A 20,738-nucleotide genomic window follows, 5' to 3' on the forward strand; every position below is an offset into this window, starting at 1 on the left:
GTTCAACAGGATGGTGAAAACGTTTGAACAGAAAAATGAACTCCTGAGCTCCAGAGTGAGATATCAAAAAGCCCGCTGAAGTCTGGAGTGAAAATCAGATAGCCAAAGTAGCTACTTCTCTGGAACCATCTTGGTTTTCACGAAATATGTCACTAACAAACCATAAAGTAAGGTAATCATAGCTAAGAATTCTTGCAGTCAATCCTAAAGTATTTTGTAATTCTAAATATATTGTATAGACCCAAAATGAGTCATTAATGTGGAATATACTCTGACCTCGCGTGGCGTTTATACAGTGATTCAAGGTGTTAATACCAGTTCCGGGAGGGCTTCGTGAAACACTTTGCACTGTCCGCCTTCTCCCTGATGTTTACCACTGCACACGGCTTGTCCCTGTTGAGAGTATTTACAACTGAGGATGGGGACTTGGCAGCCACATCAGGGTCAGCATCTACACCAGGGCAGGGAAAGGGTGGGCCAAGGGCATTTTACTCTGTGTTAGTTTTTAAACGCATCCAACTGGTGAAGACAGTGGTAACTCATACACTGTGGTAAGAACTTATAATTAGCACATTGTCTGAATTTTTAAGACATGTTTACTATGACTATGAGGCAGGGAATTTGTTAGTTACTGTGAGTAGAAGTGAACAGAACAGGGCCCTCTTGTCCATGGTCTACTTACCTACACAGCAAAAATAATAAGTATTTTAAAAACAATAAGAGGGGTACATGGGTGGTTCAGTCGGTAAAGCATCTAACTTTGGCTCAGGTCATGACCTCATGGTTTGTGAGTTCGAGCCCCACACTGGGCTCTTTGCTGTTAGCACAGAACTTGTTTTGGATCCTCTGTCCCTCTCTCTCTCTGCCCCTCTCCTGCTTGTGCTTTCTCTTGCTCTCAAATACAAACTTAAAAAAAAGATATGATACTTCTTACAGCAAAGGTCTGTGGGAAGGTTGAGAGAGGCACAGAAGGAAAGAGGAAGGTGGGACACAACTTTGCAGAAGAGATAAAACTGAGCTGTTCCGGAAGGAGAGTAGACATTGGCGGTTACAGAACCAGAAGAGAAGTCTCCGGATAAAGTCTTCATTATTATGTGGAGGTTTGGAAGAACATGGTGTATCCTGGGATGGAGAACAATTTCCGGTAGCATCTCACTGATGTTTTGCTGTAAAAATCAGGGAAGGGCTATCCTGCAGCCGCGGGGAGTGCAGAGTGAGTCAGCCTGCAGTGTGATGTTGGTGGGGAAACAGGTGTGTGCACAAGGAAGTGACACACAGATATTTGTAGGTATTTGTATTTCAGAGAGAATCAGTGGCAATATGGAGTGCGGACTGGAGTGAGGGAATAAAACAGGAAACAATTAAAAGATGTTTATCTAGCACGGTGGTCGGCTGCAACAGTGGGATACAGGGTAGTGCACGGGGTAAAGTCACGTGTGTGTGCAAAACACGCAAACGTGTCATCATGCAAGGGGAGCCCGAGACACAAGTAGAGGCAGCAGAGGGATGGCTGTGATGGAGAGGTGACACAAGGGAGAGAACAGAGCTCGCACGAGGGTTTTGAGGGAGAAGAGAAACATCACGTCGGGTCCTGATGTCATCTCCTAACAAACCAGTGTATGATCCAGGAAAAGAAACCCTTTCATTAACACCTTCTTCTACAAATAAACATGCTCTTAAGATATTTAGGGCACGAAACAAGAAAGGCTTATGGATCTTACTGTCCAATAGAGGAATCAGACATGATAAGGAATAGCAACAGACCTTCATGAGCACATCAGCAACAGAAATATGGAAACCATGGATGACACCACCACAACCCTAACAGCTGTCCCTCCCCATCTCTATTTTCTGTCGCTTTTCTGCCTTTCCTGATTACTTTTGTTTTCGGGTGTTCACTACTTTTTATATTGGAGAGAATAGTAGGAGGAACACAGAATTTTTTTTTTTTTTTTTTTTTTTTTTTTTATTATTAGCACCATGCTCTAACCAAATGAGCTAACCAGCTGCCTCGGAATGCTTTGTTTTTTGTTTTAATAGGAAGTTCTCTAAATTTTTATAAGTTTGGCTCCTATCATACAGAATTAAACTTACAGTCAGGCGGTTAATATTAGTATTTGTCTGGCATCACCATTCTGTACGTTCAGATTATCCAAGTCCTCTACATTTAAGTTTTAAGCAAAAATGTTGACGTAAAAGAGTACTTTAATTGTAAATATAAGCTATTAATACTATTTTCATAAAATGTACTTTTCGTTATGATTTCTATGTGATGATGAAGCTAGTAATTTATATATAGTAGCTTAGTCTGGTAACACTTCATTGGATTGATAAAATACATTGGGAGTATAATATCCTAATATAATCTTTTCCTTTTTTGACCTAATATTAATGGGTATTAAAGTAAAAAAAAAGATGATTTAGATAATTGTATTGAGAAAACATATCTGGAAAATCTCCTTCTCTGAGCTACGGCATTAATTAAATCATTTCTTTAACATCTTTTTATAGTGTCTACTGTACTTCAGATAATTTCCTAGGTACTGGAAATATAAAATTAATTGATCTCAGTCCTGGCTCACCAGGAGCTCACAATCTGTACAGAAAGACAAATAATATACAGCAGTGAACATCTTACATTTTAATGGGACATCCATTCAATACACACATATTAAACACTTAATTTATAATATATTTCACAAGATACTAAATCCTATTTCAGTATACAGGCAGAGCCTTGCCCTTTAGGGCCGACAGTTTAATTGGAAGTGTTCCTACTACATCACCAAGTGCTTAAGAAGAACAGAATGCACACACATTCTAGGACGGAGCTGGAAGAGTTCACCAAGCTGGAGTCTTACGTCCTTCGTCAGGACTTCTGGGAAAACAGGATGCTAGTACAGGGCAACCCATTTATAGGCAGCCACACAGTATGAAATATGGCTGCTTCTAAATGAGCCACCTGTACTTTCCAAGGGGTGCACAGGTGACCGCAAGTAACACGCCATGCTTGATTGTGGATGCTTCTTTCGGTTTGACGAGTAAAAACAAACATACATACATACATATACACATTTATACGAAGGGATATCCAGAAGTACAATGAAACAAGTTCAACCAACCATATACCGCATTTAATTGACTACATAAAATGCAATTTGATTATTTTCAGAATATATTCCCTAATAGAATGGTAGCTTTTACATTTCTCATTTGCAGATTAAGAAGTAACTTCCTCTCTGAAAAATACTGTTTTCCACAGTGGGGTGGGGGTAGAGTTAGGAATAATATGTCTAAAAAAAACCTCAAGCATATTTTTATTTTAAATTCTGAAATTCACTAATTGCTTAAAATAACTTGACTATTCCAAGAATCTGATTCACTATTGCTGATTTCCTTAAAATTTAGCTGTGGGAGTTTGCAGTCCTGAAGAATCTTCATGGCCAAATACGAAGTTCAGAAGGAATGAAAACGCTAACAATTCACACTTCAATAATTTGATATCAAAACAGGGAAGAAGTTAAAGCTAGACTGAACACAGATTTCACTAGCTCGAAAAAATAAATATCAATATATAGAACCAAGACAAAGTGGCAAGTCAAAGTCTTCTACCAATATATTTATCAAAAATACCACAATTAAAATATATTTTGATCATATTACAATTGCATGTTTTTAAACCCCAAGACACAGTTTCAGCAATGTTTTAAGAAACTTGAGCATTCCTACATAATTCAATTACGTAATTATCTTTAAAAAAATTTTTTTTAATCTTCATTTTTGAGAGAGAGACAGACCGTGAGCAGGGGAGGGGCAGAGAAAGAGGGAGGCACAGAATCTGAAGCAGGATCCAGGCTCTGAGCTGTCAGCACAGAGCCCGACACGGGGCTCAAACCCACGAAGTGTGAGATCATGACCTGAGCTGAAGTTGTACTCTTAATCAACTGAGCCCCCCAGGCAACCCAAACTATGTAACTATTTTTAATGATAGAAAATTTTCAGATTTTTTTTTTTTTTTGCCATATTGCTTATGAAAGTCTTGATCCGTGAAATGAAAATGGTGGGGAGAGTGGGGAACAGGAAAATAGGAACACATCGGTGAGTTATTTTTAAAACCATCATTTCTTGATAGTATGGAATTTTTAGCATATAATATTAATTCCCATGGTCTAAAACTTGATGTTTATATTTGCATATTATCTGCATATGGGAATATCACGATTAACAATGTGTTTACTTTTTATTGTACTTTAATAGAGAACTATAAGTTGTGGTTAATTTATTGTTTTCCCCCATGGATCTCATGGTCTTCTTTCCACTTAGGAACAAAATAAATAGACGGGGCACTGATTCCAGATGCTTATTTCCATAAAGGTGATCATGAAAGGGAAGTGAGCATGGTACGGGTACCTACAGAACACATACTGTGCCATGCAATGCATTAGGCAGTTCTGTCCAGCACATCCCTCTTAATCCTGCAAATAATCTTAGAGAATGATTAGTTACAGGATCCTAAGTAGGACAGACTGGAGAGTTTTGTTAGAGCCCAAGTAAATGGAGGTGCCCCAGACAAAGTCAGCTTCCTTGTAGAAACACGCAAGCCTGGCAGTTTAATGCACACAAGATTAAGGTGACAATTCTTGATACGGAGTGAGTTCCCCTTGGAGTGGCCCCTCACCTTCCCCTACTTGGTCCTGAGAGGAATGCCTCCCAAAGTCGGCTGTGTTCACCCTGGGCTCCTTCAGGCATTCTTGACAGGGCTACGAGGACTACCCAAGACACATCCTGATCAACTAGATAGGACTGTCTCTTCTTACTTGCCACCGAAGATTCACTCGATTTGGCCGAGAGAATTGTACTACATAACGAAAGAAGAGCATTTTGGAACGTCCCATGGGGGACTTAATTCTTCTTTGCTCATAAAATAACTGTTACACTTTCTTTTCCCCGGAAAGGATGTCCCCATTGGATCAAGAGACGTGCCAAATTTACATGCAACCAAATGAACCTCACACTGATCTTCAAGAGATTATCCCGGAGGCAACTAGGGACATGAGTCCTGGTTCTGCGAACACGGCTCTTTCCTCTCCTCAGTCTGTGTATCTGATTCTTGGCAAAAGGAAAAAAAAAGAAAAGTGTGAGGAAAGCAAAGGTGCCCATGGGAACGTGTAAACACCCCGAGTGGAAGAAGTAGAATGGTTGGAAACAGAACGATGCCCAAGGGAAGAGCTGCTGAGAACACCCTAAGCAGAAGGCCAGGGGCCCAGGGGCACAAGGACTCACAGGAGGTGGGAAATGAGGGACGACTGAGCTCTTCCAAACGCTGTCCAGACTAAGTCCATTCTCAAGTTCACTTTCCTTTACCTCTTCTGTTTCCCACTTCTGTTTCCAAGGGATAAATACGGATGGTAATGCCTCTTTCTTCCTGCCCCCATGTTACAGAGATTTTTATAAGAAAAAGTAAAAGATTTAACGGAACACACTGAACTCTTCCTAAGTAAACTTTGTATAAATGTAAGGGATTACCAACAACACTCAGATTTTTTGCTGCTGTTAGTATTCATATGTTGTTATCTATATTATTCTACAACAAATAAATACAAAGTTATTGTCAAACCATATGCCAGAACGCACCCCCTCAAGCAATGTAGCCAGGCCATCAATTCCCAAGAAGCGACAGCCACAACCAGACCACTGCTGGCTTATCACGGCTTTAGGGGGTAAGGGTACCGTTCCTCACTTTCCACATCTCATTCTTCCAAAGAATTTCCGCGCGAGTGACCGCCATCCATCAGCCTAATTGTGACTTGCAAGAGCCAGCCGGGGCTCACTCAGCTTACTTCTGAGACCTTAGTAACAGGAACCACCTAACTGGAGACCTGCGTGCAGATATGACACTTACTCATTCAGAGCTTTTACACATGTCCTGTGAAGGTGTATGATAAACACCACGAAGAGTTCATCTGCATTTGAGTTTTTGTTTTTCTTTTTTTGTTACTTGAATTGAGTACTTCACTTTGTTTTGCATTTGGGTCTTCCTTTCCAGTGTGTGCTAGGGCGTTTCCTGGCCGGATCATTCTTGAAACCCAGGTGAGACTCATTCCTGTCACCATTCTGTCACCACCTCCTGCCCCCTGTATCCAGAGTAACTGCCTGACTGCATTGCTCATGTCTTCCAAATCATACCTGTCCTTTAAGACCAAATCCAGCCCTTTCCTGTTAAGGCTCCCCTACCTAGTTCTCCTGAGTCCTCTGTCCTTCTTGAGTTTCTTATGAATCCTACTGCAAAATGTGTGACCATTGGTGTGCCACAAGTTATTTATTCTTCTACGTCTTCCTGTGTGTAGTTTATTATTCCATCTAAAAACTTGCTCCTTGAAGACAGGGATGGGATAGTGAGTACTCTGTTTAGCACATTATCTAAGGAAGTTCAGAAGTGGGAATAGAAACACCCTAATGTATTCATGTTACTGAGTTTCATTGGTGGTTATATTAATTCCAACTTGTCAGTGACTGCTTTTAATTCAAATAAACTGTTAAGCTTCTAAAGATTTCCAAGTATTATTAAAATCAGGAAAATCACTGCTTATCTTCTGAGTATTCATACTAATTTTTTAAAAAAATTGGGAAGATTTAAAAGTAATATTCAATCAGAAATATCCATCCAGCTAATGAAGATTAAAAATGGGTACAACAATATTACTTAACCAACTTTGAATGGAAGACACAGAGGTTCCTATTCTTCCATAAGCTGACTTTCCAAAGAGGGAGTCCCATCACATACTCAAGTGGAAATGTGTAATAACACATTTATATAATGAAATGGGTATTTCATAGATTTATTTCCATGGGATTATTGTATGAAATGCAATCAGAAGTCTTCAGCATTATGGACATAAAATGGTGTTATTTTGGTCACAGTGGATTCAGGTTGATGATGCTCAAATGACCAATGACAGATATTTCAAGCATTTTTGATAGCCTGAAAACTGAACAGGTTTTGAGTACAAGTAGAAGATTTTCATTCATTTCCTGATGAATTATTTGTTCATTTGTACTTTTCATCAGAACCAATCTATTCTTTTAGATGTGGGAATTCATCTTTTACATGAAAAAAAATCAGTTTCATGATTAAACATTCAAATTAATAAAGAAATAATAAACATGAATGAGCAATTTCTTAGCAATTATTTCGATTATCGTGCAGGGGCACAGATCAGTAATTACCTCTTCCAAAAGTTCCAATTCATACAGATCTTATTTCATACTGATGTGTGCTAACTACCTCTGGAAATTTCCACAAGAGACAGCTCTTCTATGAACATATCTGCTACCTCTTGGATTTTATTATTTGGCTCCTCAACTGATATTTTACTGACCAAGATGTATAATGTATCAGATTTCAATAAATTAACCAAAGATGTAGAGAATCCTCTGGATACCTGACTCCAGATGGGTTTGCATTACGGTCAGACCTCACGACTGGAGCCTACAGGCCATGCGGCCAGGTGGGTCCATCAGCTGTGGACTAAGCCTAACACCATCTAACCCTCACCCCCACACTCTGCCACGGAGGCAATGTTCCTGTTCAACCTATTTGCTATTTGGTAAAGGAAATAGGTTTCTGATTACTGTAATGATAAACTCTTATCTTAAGAAATCCTAGGGTTCGCAAATAAGTCCCCTGTTTTTATTATAGAGCTTAACAGTACTGACACCTGCATCATCATCCAGAACTCAGCCTGCAGCCACATTTCCTTCCTTTTATCTCATTTAACAAGTCAACTCATCAAAGCCCTATAAATAAAGAGATTTTCAAAGATCTGTTTACATCTTACCTCCATCACCTTGCTCTTATTGGCATTACCTCAGAATTAGATTACACAACATCTAATGGGCAAATTCTAACTTCATTCACATCTCCCATCTATGCTCCATATGGAAGCAAGATTAAAAACCTAATACCAAGCACTGAGGGATGGTCAAGACCCTATTATCCAAAAATGACATCTAAACCTCTTCTACTACAAATCGACCATCCCCGATTCCCCAAGTCAGTAAATAACACCCCTGGAGCCCACCGACCCTGGAGTCACCTTGGGCTCCTGCTTATTTCATACCCCACACACAAGCTGTCACTTATCCAATTGTTTTAGGGAGTTAAAAGGTAGACTTTGTTGAAATCATCACAAGAAAAAGTTTATATCCCTTTGAACAGTAAAAATAGCTTTTGATTGATCCCAATGTTGTAGAATTTCAGAACTAGGACTGTCCAAAAACAACGACTTATTTACAGAAGAAAAGTATGTGCTGCGATATGACAGATCACACAGCTGACAGGTGACACAGCTAAGACACTCAGTCCTAGTTTCCAGACACACAGGCGGGTGTATTCCTTCGGCCTGAATTTCACCAGTAAGTTACATCACTTGACCATGTGTATACACTCTTACATTTGCTACGGAGTGCTGGTAACTGGATCATTCCAGAGTCTTTGCCAATTTCAAGCTGAAATTTCAAATTTTTTCACATCCTCGCCTAAGAGTTTAGTTTTGTTATTTAACAGGGGATTATGCTCATATCACTGTTTGCTGAAATGTTTACTTTGTTAAAAAAATGAAAAAAAAAAGACTCATTTAATTATCTGGTAGAGATCCAAACAGCCTTCGAATGTCTTAATGTCAAAATTCATTAAAGTGGAGAAAAATAAAAATTTAAAAATAAAAAATAAAAAGGGAACTTTTGGAAAAGGTAATTACTGATCTCTTCCCCTGCACAATAAAAAATAAAAATTTCTTATGGCGTTTTTTTCTCCTTACAGAATTATTGCAAATGCCATAATACATGCAAGAAAAATCAAAATCAGAGATGAACTGACTTGTGATTCATTACCCAACACTGCCTTTCTGACACGGCAGAGAAGTCTCTGTGAATCTCTTCCTCCCACGAGTGGCCTTTTGCAAAAACAATGTATCCATGACTTTGACCAATACAATAGTGATTACTTTTTATTCCCCTTAAAGAAGAACGGAGCAAAAATTCTGTCATCACTCTTGCCATAAAATGCTAGATTTTATTGCATTTGGTGATATCATCTGTCAGCCTCCATTTATTTCTCTCTCAAGTCATATGCTTTTAGTTTAATCCTTTAAATTATTTATGTCACCCTTCTGGAGGCTCTTTCTTCTTTTTCAAGGTACTGATGGTTAGCAGTATGTCCGTCCGTTCCAAAAGATGAATATACATAGCTGTGTGTGTCAACTGGCAAACTGTCACAAAATAGAAGGAATAATGAAGTATAAAACAAAAATGCAATTCACAAAACTAAATCTCTGGGGAAATCCTGTAAAGCTAAGTAGAAACTAGTGCAGGGGCACCTGGGTGGCTCAGTTAGCTGAGCATCTGACCGGTTCAGGTCATGATCTCACGGTTCATGAGTTCGAGCCCCACGTCGGGCTCTGTGCTGACAGCTCGGAGCCTGAATCCTGCTTCGGATTCTGTGTCTCCCTCTCTCTCTGCCCCTCCCCCGCTCAGGCTCTGTCTCTCTCTGTCTCAAAAATAAATAAAAACATTAAAAAAAATTTTTTTTAAAGAAACTAGTGCAGACCAACATGCACGTGGAACTTTATAGGATCCGGAGGACTGCGATGTAGGTCACCAGGGTGACCTACGATCCTAATTAGGCAATTCTCATGTTGTCACAGAAGTGAAGCATAGGAAGGTTTCACTAGAGCTTTTTTAAACACTGTAAATGCTTATATTTTAGTCTTTATGATGCTGTGCATGTCAGTAAGGGAGCAAGATGATGAAACATCCAATTAGAAGGCCAGGGACACGGATTCCACAGCCACCTCTAGCTCTCATTTGTGTCTGACATTGAGTAAATCAATTACGCGTCACCTCGTGCCACTGTCCTTTCTTAACATGGTCCTGATCATACTTTGCCCTTTCCTCTCTGAGAAATGATGACGATTTATGTCCGGTTTCAGGACAGCCTCACCTTGAGCCACCCTACGGTGGGAGGGGTTGCTGTTTCACAGTGTGGCACTTCCACAAACACTCCTCTGCACACCCCTTTCTTAGAAATGCCATCGCATTTGGCTCCAGTATTTTCTTCCTGATGTCTTACAGTAATTAAACAGCTATCTTGATTTTCATCTAAAAGTGTACACGCCAGAATAAAATTTTCTAATGCAAAACAAGAATTATACGCTGGGATGGTGGACTGGGGACTGGTTTTTCATATGGCATTCCCAGAGATGCGAATACCTTTCCTCTTTATAATATGCCCATCTTGTTTTACAGTAAATACAGAGTTCCTTCCAGGACTTTCTAGCAGCCTGCCTCTATTGTATCTGAATTACATGGACAGTTTTTTCCATTGTGACATTTCCATTGAAAGTCATTCTATTTTGAAGGATGTATTATATACAATATGTTTCTCTGGGTTTTCTTGTAGAAGCAGAGTAAAAATGCAATCTTCTGAATTCTTACCAGAAGGTGTAAACTTATAAAAAAAAAGTATGGGCATATCTAGATATATTGATAGAAAAGGTTTCCAATGATGCAATTATAAGCATAAGCATAGAGTTCTGGGCTTGTCACACTACTGACATTACAATTTTCTCTCCTTGTAACACCATCCTTTTTATAGCAAAACAAATTGAGTATGGAATTTAATTTTTCACTGAATATACACTTTTAAAAAACATATTAGTTGGAAGCCTATTAGAAATAAGCTTTTATCCCCCTCTTTTTTCACAGCTGAGAGTAACTGTGTTGCACTTGATAAGAATTCACAGCAGAATTGTTTCAACAGCGATGCCCAAACTAAAATAAATCTAACATAAAAATAATGAAGTTAGAGGTATATGGCTCATTTTTCTGGGAATAGACTTAAACACATGAGCGTGCAGAGATAATTTTTAGATTAAAACAAAAAGAAACTGTCAGACTTAAATGTTTAGGGCTTTCTAATTGTTTTTTTTCTTTTAAGCAAGTTGTAAGACAAGTACATTTTGTGGTTGCAGCCAGGTTCTACTTTTCCTTTCTCTGTGCCTTCGACCCTTCCGTGCACCACACACACTTCTACTAGGCTTCTGTGGAAATTCACCTGCACCCAAATCCTTTACCGGGGTCGCTTTAACCCTCGTGACCCCGAAAGACAGACTGAAGTCACAGACAGGTGCATGCTTTGGAGATTTGGGGGCCTAAAAACCAAAACCCAGGGGCACCTGGCTGGATCAGTCAGTTACGTGGCCAACTCTCAGCTCAGGTCATGATCCCACAGTTCGTGGGATCGAGCCCCACGTCAGTCTCTGCGCTGACAGTGTGGAGCCTGCTTCCAATTCTCTCTCTGCTCTCTCTCTCTCTCTCTCAAAATAAATAAGTGAAATAAATAAAAATCATGAAAAAAACAACACTGAATCCATGACAGTACAGAAAGTGACTCTGTGATTTGTATTGTTTGCAACTAGAGATCCATAACTATTAACCCAAACATATCCTGGAAATTTGAAAGTTCACGGAAACAATCAAATTGTCTGTTTCCTCTTTTTAAACGTCTACTTACATCTGCAAGTGAGTGCACACACACAAACACACTGTTTTTGAAAACGGAATTATCTGAAAAAGAATTAAAGAACAAAATTCCTAAAGAGGAAACTGTGACGGACAGACCTGAATGTGACCCCAGGACCCCGCCAGTGCCTGACACTGATGCCCACGAAATCCTCTCCCCTTCCAGAGCGTGGGCCAGATCTGCAGCAAGGTGAGAGAAAGCTGCAGCCCAATGGAGGCCCCAGATCTGGTGATTCTGAGTTAGTTGAAACGGAGATGATCCTGGGTGCACCTGACTCGATCACATGATCAGATGAAAGCCCCCAAAGAAGGCCTGGGCCCCCAAGACAGAGGCCTCTCCTGCTGGTCAGAGAGACCAGCAGTGCCCCAGAACGCCAGGAGCGTGGCCTCGTCCTGCTACCGGAAGGAAATGAGTTCTGCCCACAGCCACGGGAACTGAAGCAGGGACACCGGCTTTGGGTGAGACCGACTGGATCACGGCCTCGGGAGACCCTGAGAGGACCCAACTGAGCCAGGCCCCATCTCCCCACCCCCCGGGAACTGTGAGTGATAAAGTGTTTTAGGTCTCTAACGCTTGTGGTAATTTGTTACACAGCAGTAGAAAACCAGTGCACAAAATAACTGCCTATTGCTTCGAAACACCATTACACTATTACCCACCAGTTACCGTAGGGAGAACAAATCATGCTTATTACATTTTCCAGCAGTTTTATCTGTTGGATTAATGGCTATTTGAGAATAAACCTGTGCTCCATAAGCCTTTTTTTTAATGTTTAGTTATTTTTGAGAGAGAGAGAGAGAGAGAGAGAGAGAGCAAGCAGGGAAGGGGCAGAGAGAGAGGGAGACACAGAATCTGAAGCAGGCTCCAGGCTCTGAGCTGTCGGCACAGAGCCTGACACGGGGCTCGAACCCACAAACTGCTAGATCATGACCTGAGTCGAAGTAAGATGCTCAACTGATGGAGCCACCCAGGCACCCCTTCCTTGGCACAATTTTAATCTTAATGGAAACAGAAGAAAAATCTGCCAGTGTTAGTGTGGGTTTATGTGTGAGCTGGTTATTTTCTCCACCTCTTCCACGCTGACCTTGGCTGCAGCACAATTATAAATTCTTTTACAAAGTACTCATTGAAGGAAACATCACTTTGACATGATTTTCTCGGCTATGCTACACACCATAGAGACCGAGGATGTGGTGAATGCTGTTGAAGTGAACTCCAAAATAAGAGCACTTACACACATGCAACCAACAGTGTTTGGTAACTTTGTGAATACCTTTATTATTTATAAAATTAGATTCTAGACCTTATACTCAAGAATGGCCATTTAACTTATACAGATCTTCCAAAATACAGTGGTAAAAAAAAAAAATGGAATCAGTTATGAAGGGAACACAGCATTGTGCATGTGACTCTCCTTCAGTCATGGAGGTAAACTCAGAAGAATCTCTATTAGAAATGGAAAAGAAAAGAAAAAAAGAAATGGGCAGGTCTCAGCACACACACACACACAGACACGAACCATGTGCGGTGATGGCTGTGTTAACCTTCATGTGGGGATCGTTTCACATTACTTGTGATGTATCAGTTCACCGCCCTAAACTTACAAAATGCTGCCAATGAGAACCCAATAAAGCTGGGGAAATGCCTTTACTCTTCTCCTTGTCACACACGCTGCATCCTATCCAGACTCCCATATCCGTCATGTCATGAGCACGAAGGTCGCGTCCATCTCCTCACATTTCCCTCAAGTCTGCCTCCTTCTGCACCAACCCAGGTCAGCTCAGGTGATCGTCACCTACTAAGTGACTGTGGAGGTTACCTGCTGTTGCTGAAGGTAAGGCTCTGCCTCCTGAGAACCTCACATTTTACTGGTGTGAAAGCAAAAGGTGTACAGACAAACTATTAGAGGTTTGGCAGACATATAAGAAAGAGCAGACAATCCTGTTTCAGGAAGCTGGCCAGCGAGGCAGCTTGTGCGCAGGAACAAGCACTTAAACTTAATCTGGAGGAAAGAAGAAAGGGATCTAGCAGGAAGGAAAGAAAAGTCTGCAGGTTTGTACTGTGATTCCGGCTGTCAATGATCTCTCATTCTTCTGGAAAATTCTGTGTGTGTGTGGGGGGGGGGTGTGTCTTAAAATATAAGAATCACATACTGTCATCAACGGACTATAGTTTATTTGGAGAAAAATAAAAAAATATATATAAAAAAAGAATGCATTAAGAGCCAAAAATCACAATGTAGTAAGGGTCAAAACTATCAGTCAGTGTGAATCAGGGCCATGAACTGACTCCTACAACAATAGCTTCAGATCCATTCCAGAGTTGAGGATATAAATATTTAGTCACATTTCTATCAACCTGTGTTTCACAAGTCCTACGTGTGACTATCGTGAGACATTTATTTTATTTATTTTTAATTTTTTTTAAACGTTTATTTATTTTTGAGACAGAGAGAGACAGAGCATGAACAGGGGAGGGGCAGAGAGAGAAGGAGACACAGAATCTGAAACAGGCTCCAGGCTCTGAGCTGTCAGCACAGAGCCCGACGCGGGGCTCGAACTCACGGACCTCGAGATCATGACCTGAGCCGAAGTCGGCCGCCCAACCGACTGAGCCACCCAGGCACCCCATAAGACATTTATTAATAACAGGAAGCCTGGCTTTGCCTACTCTGACTCAATATAGTACTAAACATTCAGTATACAGGCAATACCTGTACAGTTGTTGGTTAATCAGAAAATGGATCCAATAAGACAGCCCAGAGATGTGTGTCCAAACTACAGTTATTTTACTAAAACCCCCAGGTAGAGAATTTCTGTTGAGTTGCCACAGAGGGCTCGTTTGGTTCTCTCTACTGAAATAACTAAGAGTACACAATCCAGAAAGCCTGTTTCAGATCCAAATCCTCCCATATGTCCTGCGGTAAAGTGGGTCTGGAGAGCGACTATTCTGGGAACATTCTCGTGAAACTCTAAAAGAGGTTAAACATATTTTTTAAAGAATTCTGAATTCAATATAGGATTTTTTTTTAATTTCTATACTACTTTTCTATAAAAGTAGTTGCTGAAATATTTAGAAAACACAGCAATCCACTGCCAATGTACTTTTTCCTGATACTTGAAGAACTTTGCAATCACCAGGAGAAAGCAAACAAAAATGCTTAAGTTAGATAAGGTGAAATTCTTATTGCCCTGAGAGGGCTCTGTGGAATCTTAGAGCTTCCTGGAATACAGCTTAAATAACAATGATATATAATCTAAGCTTTTTGTCTTACAGACCAGGCATCTGTCCAAGGTGCTGAAGATAATAAAAAATGAACACCCATGGTCCCTGATCTCAAAGACCTTATGGGTCATGTTTCCATTTGACACACTTATAAAATTGGAAGACTATGATTTGTTATGAAAAGAAACAAATCTGTAGGGGCGCCTGCGTGGCTCAGTAGGTTAAGCAACCAACTCTTGATCTCGGCTCCAGTCATGATCTCATGGTTCCTGGGATCGAGCCCCGAGTTGGGCTCTGGGCTGAACATGGAGCCTGTTTCAGATTCTCTCTCTCTTCCCCCCTTTTTCTTCCTCCCCCCTACTCTCTCTCCCTCTCAAAACAAAGAAATAAACTTTAAAAAAAGAAAATAAATCTCTAATAAAAAGGAGTGTTTTGTAATAGAGGTAACTTTATTTCAGTTGCATATTGCCCTAACCTACTACTCACAAACCAGCGGCTGCTTAATATAATGCGTTTACCCCACGTTGTCCCCAAGATACCCGACTTCTCTTCCTCACCAATGCCTTTACATGTATAAGTATCAGACAATACGTGTGTTAGTCAACAAGGCGGGACCATCTAAAGGCTGTGAAATTCAGCTCATCCTCAGTTCTGGGCTTCAGTTAAGAGACCTGAATTGGGGTCCTGGCTGGACCACTTCCGGATGTGAAAGCTTCAGCAAGCCACTCAAGGATGTGGAGACTCAGTTTCTAATTTGTGAATAAGAGTAAAAGGAGCTCTTTAGCAGGACACAAAATTACCAAGATGGCAAAATCAGGTGTGCGAGAGTATGCTGTAGATATTAAAGGAGATTCAAATATTATTTGTATCCACTTCAAAAACGTTAGGGTGTTTAATAAGCTATATATTTACTTTCTGTTGACATTTCTGATCCACTGGTGTGTGCAGATTAATTATGGAACTGAAACATTTAAATATGAATGTTTCCTTAAGTGATGCAATTAACTATCAAGAGGCAATTACAAAAGTCTTTTGAAGTTAGTTGAAAGTGTCTTTACTTAGTCTTAAGCTTTAATAACTTGCTCAAAACATTTTATAACATTCATTATTTCCAAGCCATCTTTTAGGGATGAGTATTTGATTCCGGTATTCGATCACATTGTGGGAGCTTGGGATTTTTTTTAATTAATTACTTGATGTTTAAAGCTAAAACTTTAATGTGAAGCTAATATTATTTTGATTATATAGCCATCAGCACCATCAATTCTATATTACAGATGCGTTTTCCCATCTGGCCATGTGTTCTAGCTCTAGGACAACCTCACAAGTGGAAATTGCACCCAGGGAGCATCTGTGTTTTTGTAGGTGAAGGCAAAGAGGGAAAACAGGCAGAAAAGATAATTATTCCCATCAACTAGGTTACACTAAGAGCTAAATACCAATCATTGAAATGTTTCTTCTCAGAAACTCAGAAAGTTTGTGCTGTTATGTAATGAAAAAAAAAAATCTGTGTGATTAGAGTGCCCATAAACAGATCCACAGATTCAAGTTTCTCAGAGTTACCCAGAGAAACAGCTGGGCGAGGTGGGGGGGGGGGGGGGCAGTGTGCAGCAAAAGATCCTCAAGCTATGCTGGATACCATGGAGAAACGTGGGGTTACACCAGCCACGCGGCATCTAACGGAGGCTGACGATAGCACAATGAAGCGACCCTTCTTGATGTGACAAGGTGGACATTATACACAAATGAAGCCCACAACTTCTAATCTCAGCCCAGTCACGTGATTTTAGGACATGATGGCCCTTCTTAACTGCAATTTGGGAAGTAAGCGGGAGTCAGAATTCTGGAAACAGTCAAGGGACCCCATCGTTGGTGATAGGTCCAGTTAGCTTGAAGTTCCAAAAGGCAGGCACTTGCTGCTGGATATCTTTTGCACAACCATGAGAATGTAGGAAGACATGTTCAGAAATCAAGAATCACTCCAGGCCACGTAGAGAGAAAACAGGTAGCAGAAACTTGGGTTGGGAAAGCAGCGCGATGTGAAATAGAACCAGATACATTCTCTATGAAGCAGACGGGGAAGGGTGCACGTGAGCTTAGTCACCTCCACACTTGGAGTGGTACTGAGGATCGAGGACACGGAAATGCACAGGGGAGACAGGGAAACACACAGCCCAATGCCTTCTTGCCCTTGCTGACAAACCGTAGCGGGACGCACCGTTTGTCAGACGAGCTGAGGCGACGACTGGACTGGAGGAACACGCCAGGTGTGCGTGGAGATACCCTTTATTTACAATAAACCCTCAGGTTTACCTAGGGAGTTTTCCAACCGTTTTCTTTCTCAAGTATCCAACGTCCTCTAAGACTAATATGACACGTGTAACAGCTAGGAAGTGGGGGTGAATGCAAGTGGGAATAAAACAAAATCTATGAACATACTGATGGAAAACCCAAAGTGGAAGAAAGAAAGAGGTTGCAAGGGTGTCCATCTTAGTCTGAAGCAAAGCCAAAGGGCTTTACAAGAAGCCTTTGAATCCTGCTTCAGAGGGCCATTCTGAAGAGTCAAACTCTAGTAACAAAAAACTATAATTATGAATTGGTTTTATAATGCCCCTGCTACTAATTTATTGTGCATGCAATATAATCAATATACTTGCTGTTTACTGAATCTCGTAAATGGTTATTTTCGTGATAACGAAAAATTGGTTTTCTAGTGTCAGCTACTCTACTTCTGTTTTTGCTCACCAAGTCTTGCAGGCCTTTCCCTGTAATTTTGCCCACCAAGGGGGATTTTAGGCAATTAATCTTCCTTTGAGGCACCTGGATTAGTTCTGTGTCTGGGATAATTATTATCATTTCCAGGCCTTCATTTGCTTATCTGTCAAATAAAGAAATCAATCTTGATGATCACTAATACACTTTCACGCTAAAAAATCCAAAATTTTATATTTTTTGGCATGGCTTTTGGTGTAATAAAGATTTTTAATCAGCAGATGAGTGAAAGATTGGACTATCTGGTACATTTCATTGATTACTTAATTTTCACTATTTATCCACACCAAAGTAGCTCATGTTTTACCTTTCTTGTTTGGAAGTATAAGTGGTGGAAATAACAGTGATCATACTGCAAATAACTCTTTTAGAAAGCACAGTCTCTTTTCCTTCTTTATTTTATATACTTCTTTCTCTTCTTCATTTTCATCTTTAAAAATATTTTCTGGGGGCCCCTGCGTGCCTCAGTCGGTTGAGCGTCCGACTTCAGCTTAGGTCATGTTCTCACAGTGTGTGAGTTCGAGCCCCATGTCGGGCTCTGTGTTGACAGCTCGGAGCCTGGAACCTGCTTCAGATTCTGTGTCTCTCTCTCTCTCTCTCTCAAAAATAAATAACCATTAAAAAAATATTTTTTGTACTTTGATTGACATTAATCAGGGGGCACTACAGGACTCTGTGTAAAACTGTAGGTCCGTGATCACAGCCTGACTCCACCAGCCCATACACCTGGTATCTTCACAGCAAATCCTGAAATTCTTTGTGTTTAGTTTTCTTATTAGGACATTAGTGGTGCTAAGAAAGAGCTTAGTACGTGGGGTTGTTTTATTTCATGACATTTATATGTAGTATATGTGACTAAATTACACACATGTAATTGACATTCTGTAATATATAGATTCTAATATTTATGTATGTAGATATAATAGTAAAGTACTGATGTAGGGTAGACATTCAAAGTTAGTGCTATTAATTACACCAAACATTCATTCTAAATTTTTCATATGCACAAATATGAATCTTTGTCAATGCATACTATATTATAATCAGAATTTATTAAGCTCAGAAGCTCTTAAAAGTCATGAGTGTTTCTTTTCAGGTACAGTCATTTTCTTATGAAAATATTAATGCATCTAAGAAAATAAATTTCAAACTATCACTTCTGGCAATGTGTCTAAATTAAGAATTAAATATTAATTCAGAACACAGTAGGGAGACCAGAGAAAAAAATGAGTATTTAAAATGTATTAGCTAAGCAAAAAAAAAAAAAAAAAAATCATCAGCTAGGTATTAGATGAACCCCGAGATTTAAAAAAACAAACAAACCTGAAATGATGACGTCATATGCTACTTACTCGTATAGGTGAGCTGGAAACCCTGGTCGGTTTCAGAGCCGTTGGTGTTGAATTCCAGCCACAGGTGATTGGAAGTGCTGTTGAGGACCAGCCCCATGAGCTCATTCTTAGTGAAGGACCCCAACGGACGCGATGAACTGTCTTTTCCATCATACACCTAAACAGAAGTCACAGCGTGAATCCCCAGTTACTTCTGTTTGCACGTTAGCAATTTTAACATGACATTCAATTCTTCAAACACGTGACCTCATGCAGTACTTGAAAAACATATACAGTTTACTGAAAGCTGAATGTTTAACCCTGCGAAGCAGCCTTGTTTCTTTAGGTTGTATCATTACCATCAACACGAAAGACACGAGATTCCATCTGTGGTCAGCTCATTCTACATGGATCACTTTGGGAGTCCTTCCCTTGTTTACTTAAAATTAAATACATCTTTATTTGCATTTCCAAGTTCCATTATTTCCCTTTCTCCCCCTCCCTCAGAATGCACTTCCCAAGGTTGAAGGGGTGTACACAATTTTAGCCACGGCGTCATCTGTGAACTATCAGGCAAGTATTCGGACATCCCTCCTACCTGAATGTAATACAAAACAAGATGTGGAAATCTTGTCACATTTTGCAGCCTTTGAGGTTGAGGGGACTTTAGTCTTGAATTAGTTGTGACAAAAGAATCCCATCATGTAATGACATCAGAGACACATGCTGTCTTCCTCTAGAACACTTTGTATTTGACTTTACCTTCCTAGGTGGTCGTAAAGCATGGGTGTTTAAAACGAATATTTGGAAGGCAAGTAGACACGTTTGGTTTTGTGTAGATGTTAGAGGTAAGGGAGAGGAGTCATTCGGGGTTGTGTCCCCGACTTTCACTGAGGGAGACCACCCTGGGAGTGGATGAGTGCCAGTCACATTTCCTAAGTGGGGATTGGGTCAAACAATTTAGGGCACAGGCATGTGGGATAGCTCACAGGAACCTTTTATGCTAATGCCAGAATAGACTGGATTTGCATTCAGGAATGACTGACTGTTGAGGCCCCCCAACAGCCCTAGTAAAGTGTCCAAAACAGAATGCACAGTGGCAAAGGATAATCTGTTTGCCTCTTTGAACTATTGGAATGGTTCACAGCAAGGAGCCACTGGTATGGATAAGGGTTTTAAGAAAGAAAGAATGAATGTGTATTACATTGGAAAACATCCAGTTTTTCTTGATTAAAAAAAAATCTTGGGGCGCCTGGGTGGCTCAGTCGGTTGGGCGTCCGACTTCGGCTCAGGTCACGATCTCGCGGTCCGTGAGTTTGAGCCCCGCTTCGGGCTCTGGGCTGATGGCTCAGAGCCTGGAGCCTGCTTCCGATTCTGTGTCTCCCTCTCTCTCTGTCCCTCCCCCGTTCATGCTCTGTCTCTCTCAAAAATAAATAAAACAGGGGCGCCTGGGTGGCGCAGTCGGTTAAGCGTCCGACTTCAGCCAGGTCACGATCTCGCGGTCCGTGAGTTCGAGCCCCGCGTCGGGCTCTGGGCTGATGGCTCAGAGCCTGGAGCCTGTTTCCGATTCTGTGTCTCCCTCTCTCTCTGCCCCTCCCCCGTTCATGCTCTGTCTCTCTCTGTCCCAAAAATAAATAAACGTTGAAAAAAAAAAATTAAAAAAAAAAATAAATAAAACATTAAAAAAAAATTTTTTTTAAAATCTTAATTAAATAAAGGTCATGAAAGTCCTCAGTAGATTTGTCCAATATGTTCACTTCCCCACTATTTTCCTTCTCACATGGATTAATTCTTACTTTTCTTCTCTCAACTCCCTTCTAATAAGCGTA

General features: G+C 40.5%; 1 protein-coding gene across 5 annotated transcripts in view; it reads right to left on the reverse strand.

Moving 5' to 3' along the window:
• Positions 1-20,738, reverse strand: part of CSMD1 (CUB and Sushi multiple domains 1) — a 2,044,057-nt gene that overhangs the window by 328,038 nt on the left and 1,695,281 nt on the right. For all 5 annotated transcript variants that reach the window (XM_086703086.1, XM_086703088.1, XM_086703085.1 and 2 more), the window contains one exon: positions 18,931-19,087. In XM_086703086.1, coding sequence (XP_086559212.1) covers positions 18,931-19,087 — 157 coding nt within the window. The remainder of the gene's footprint in view (positions 1-18,930; positions 19,088-20,738) is intronic.

This window comes from Puma concolor, chromosome B1 (assembly GCF_028749965.1).
Source record: "Puma concolor isolate L17-30 chromosome B1, mPumCon1.1.hap2, whole genome shotgun sequence".
Classification (NCBI taxonomy): domain Eukaryota; kingdom Metazoa; phylum Chordata; class Mammalia; order Carnivora; family Felidae; genus Puma; species Puma concolor.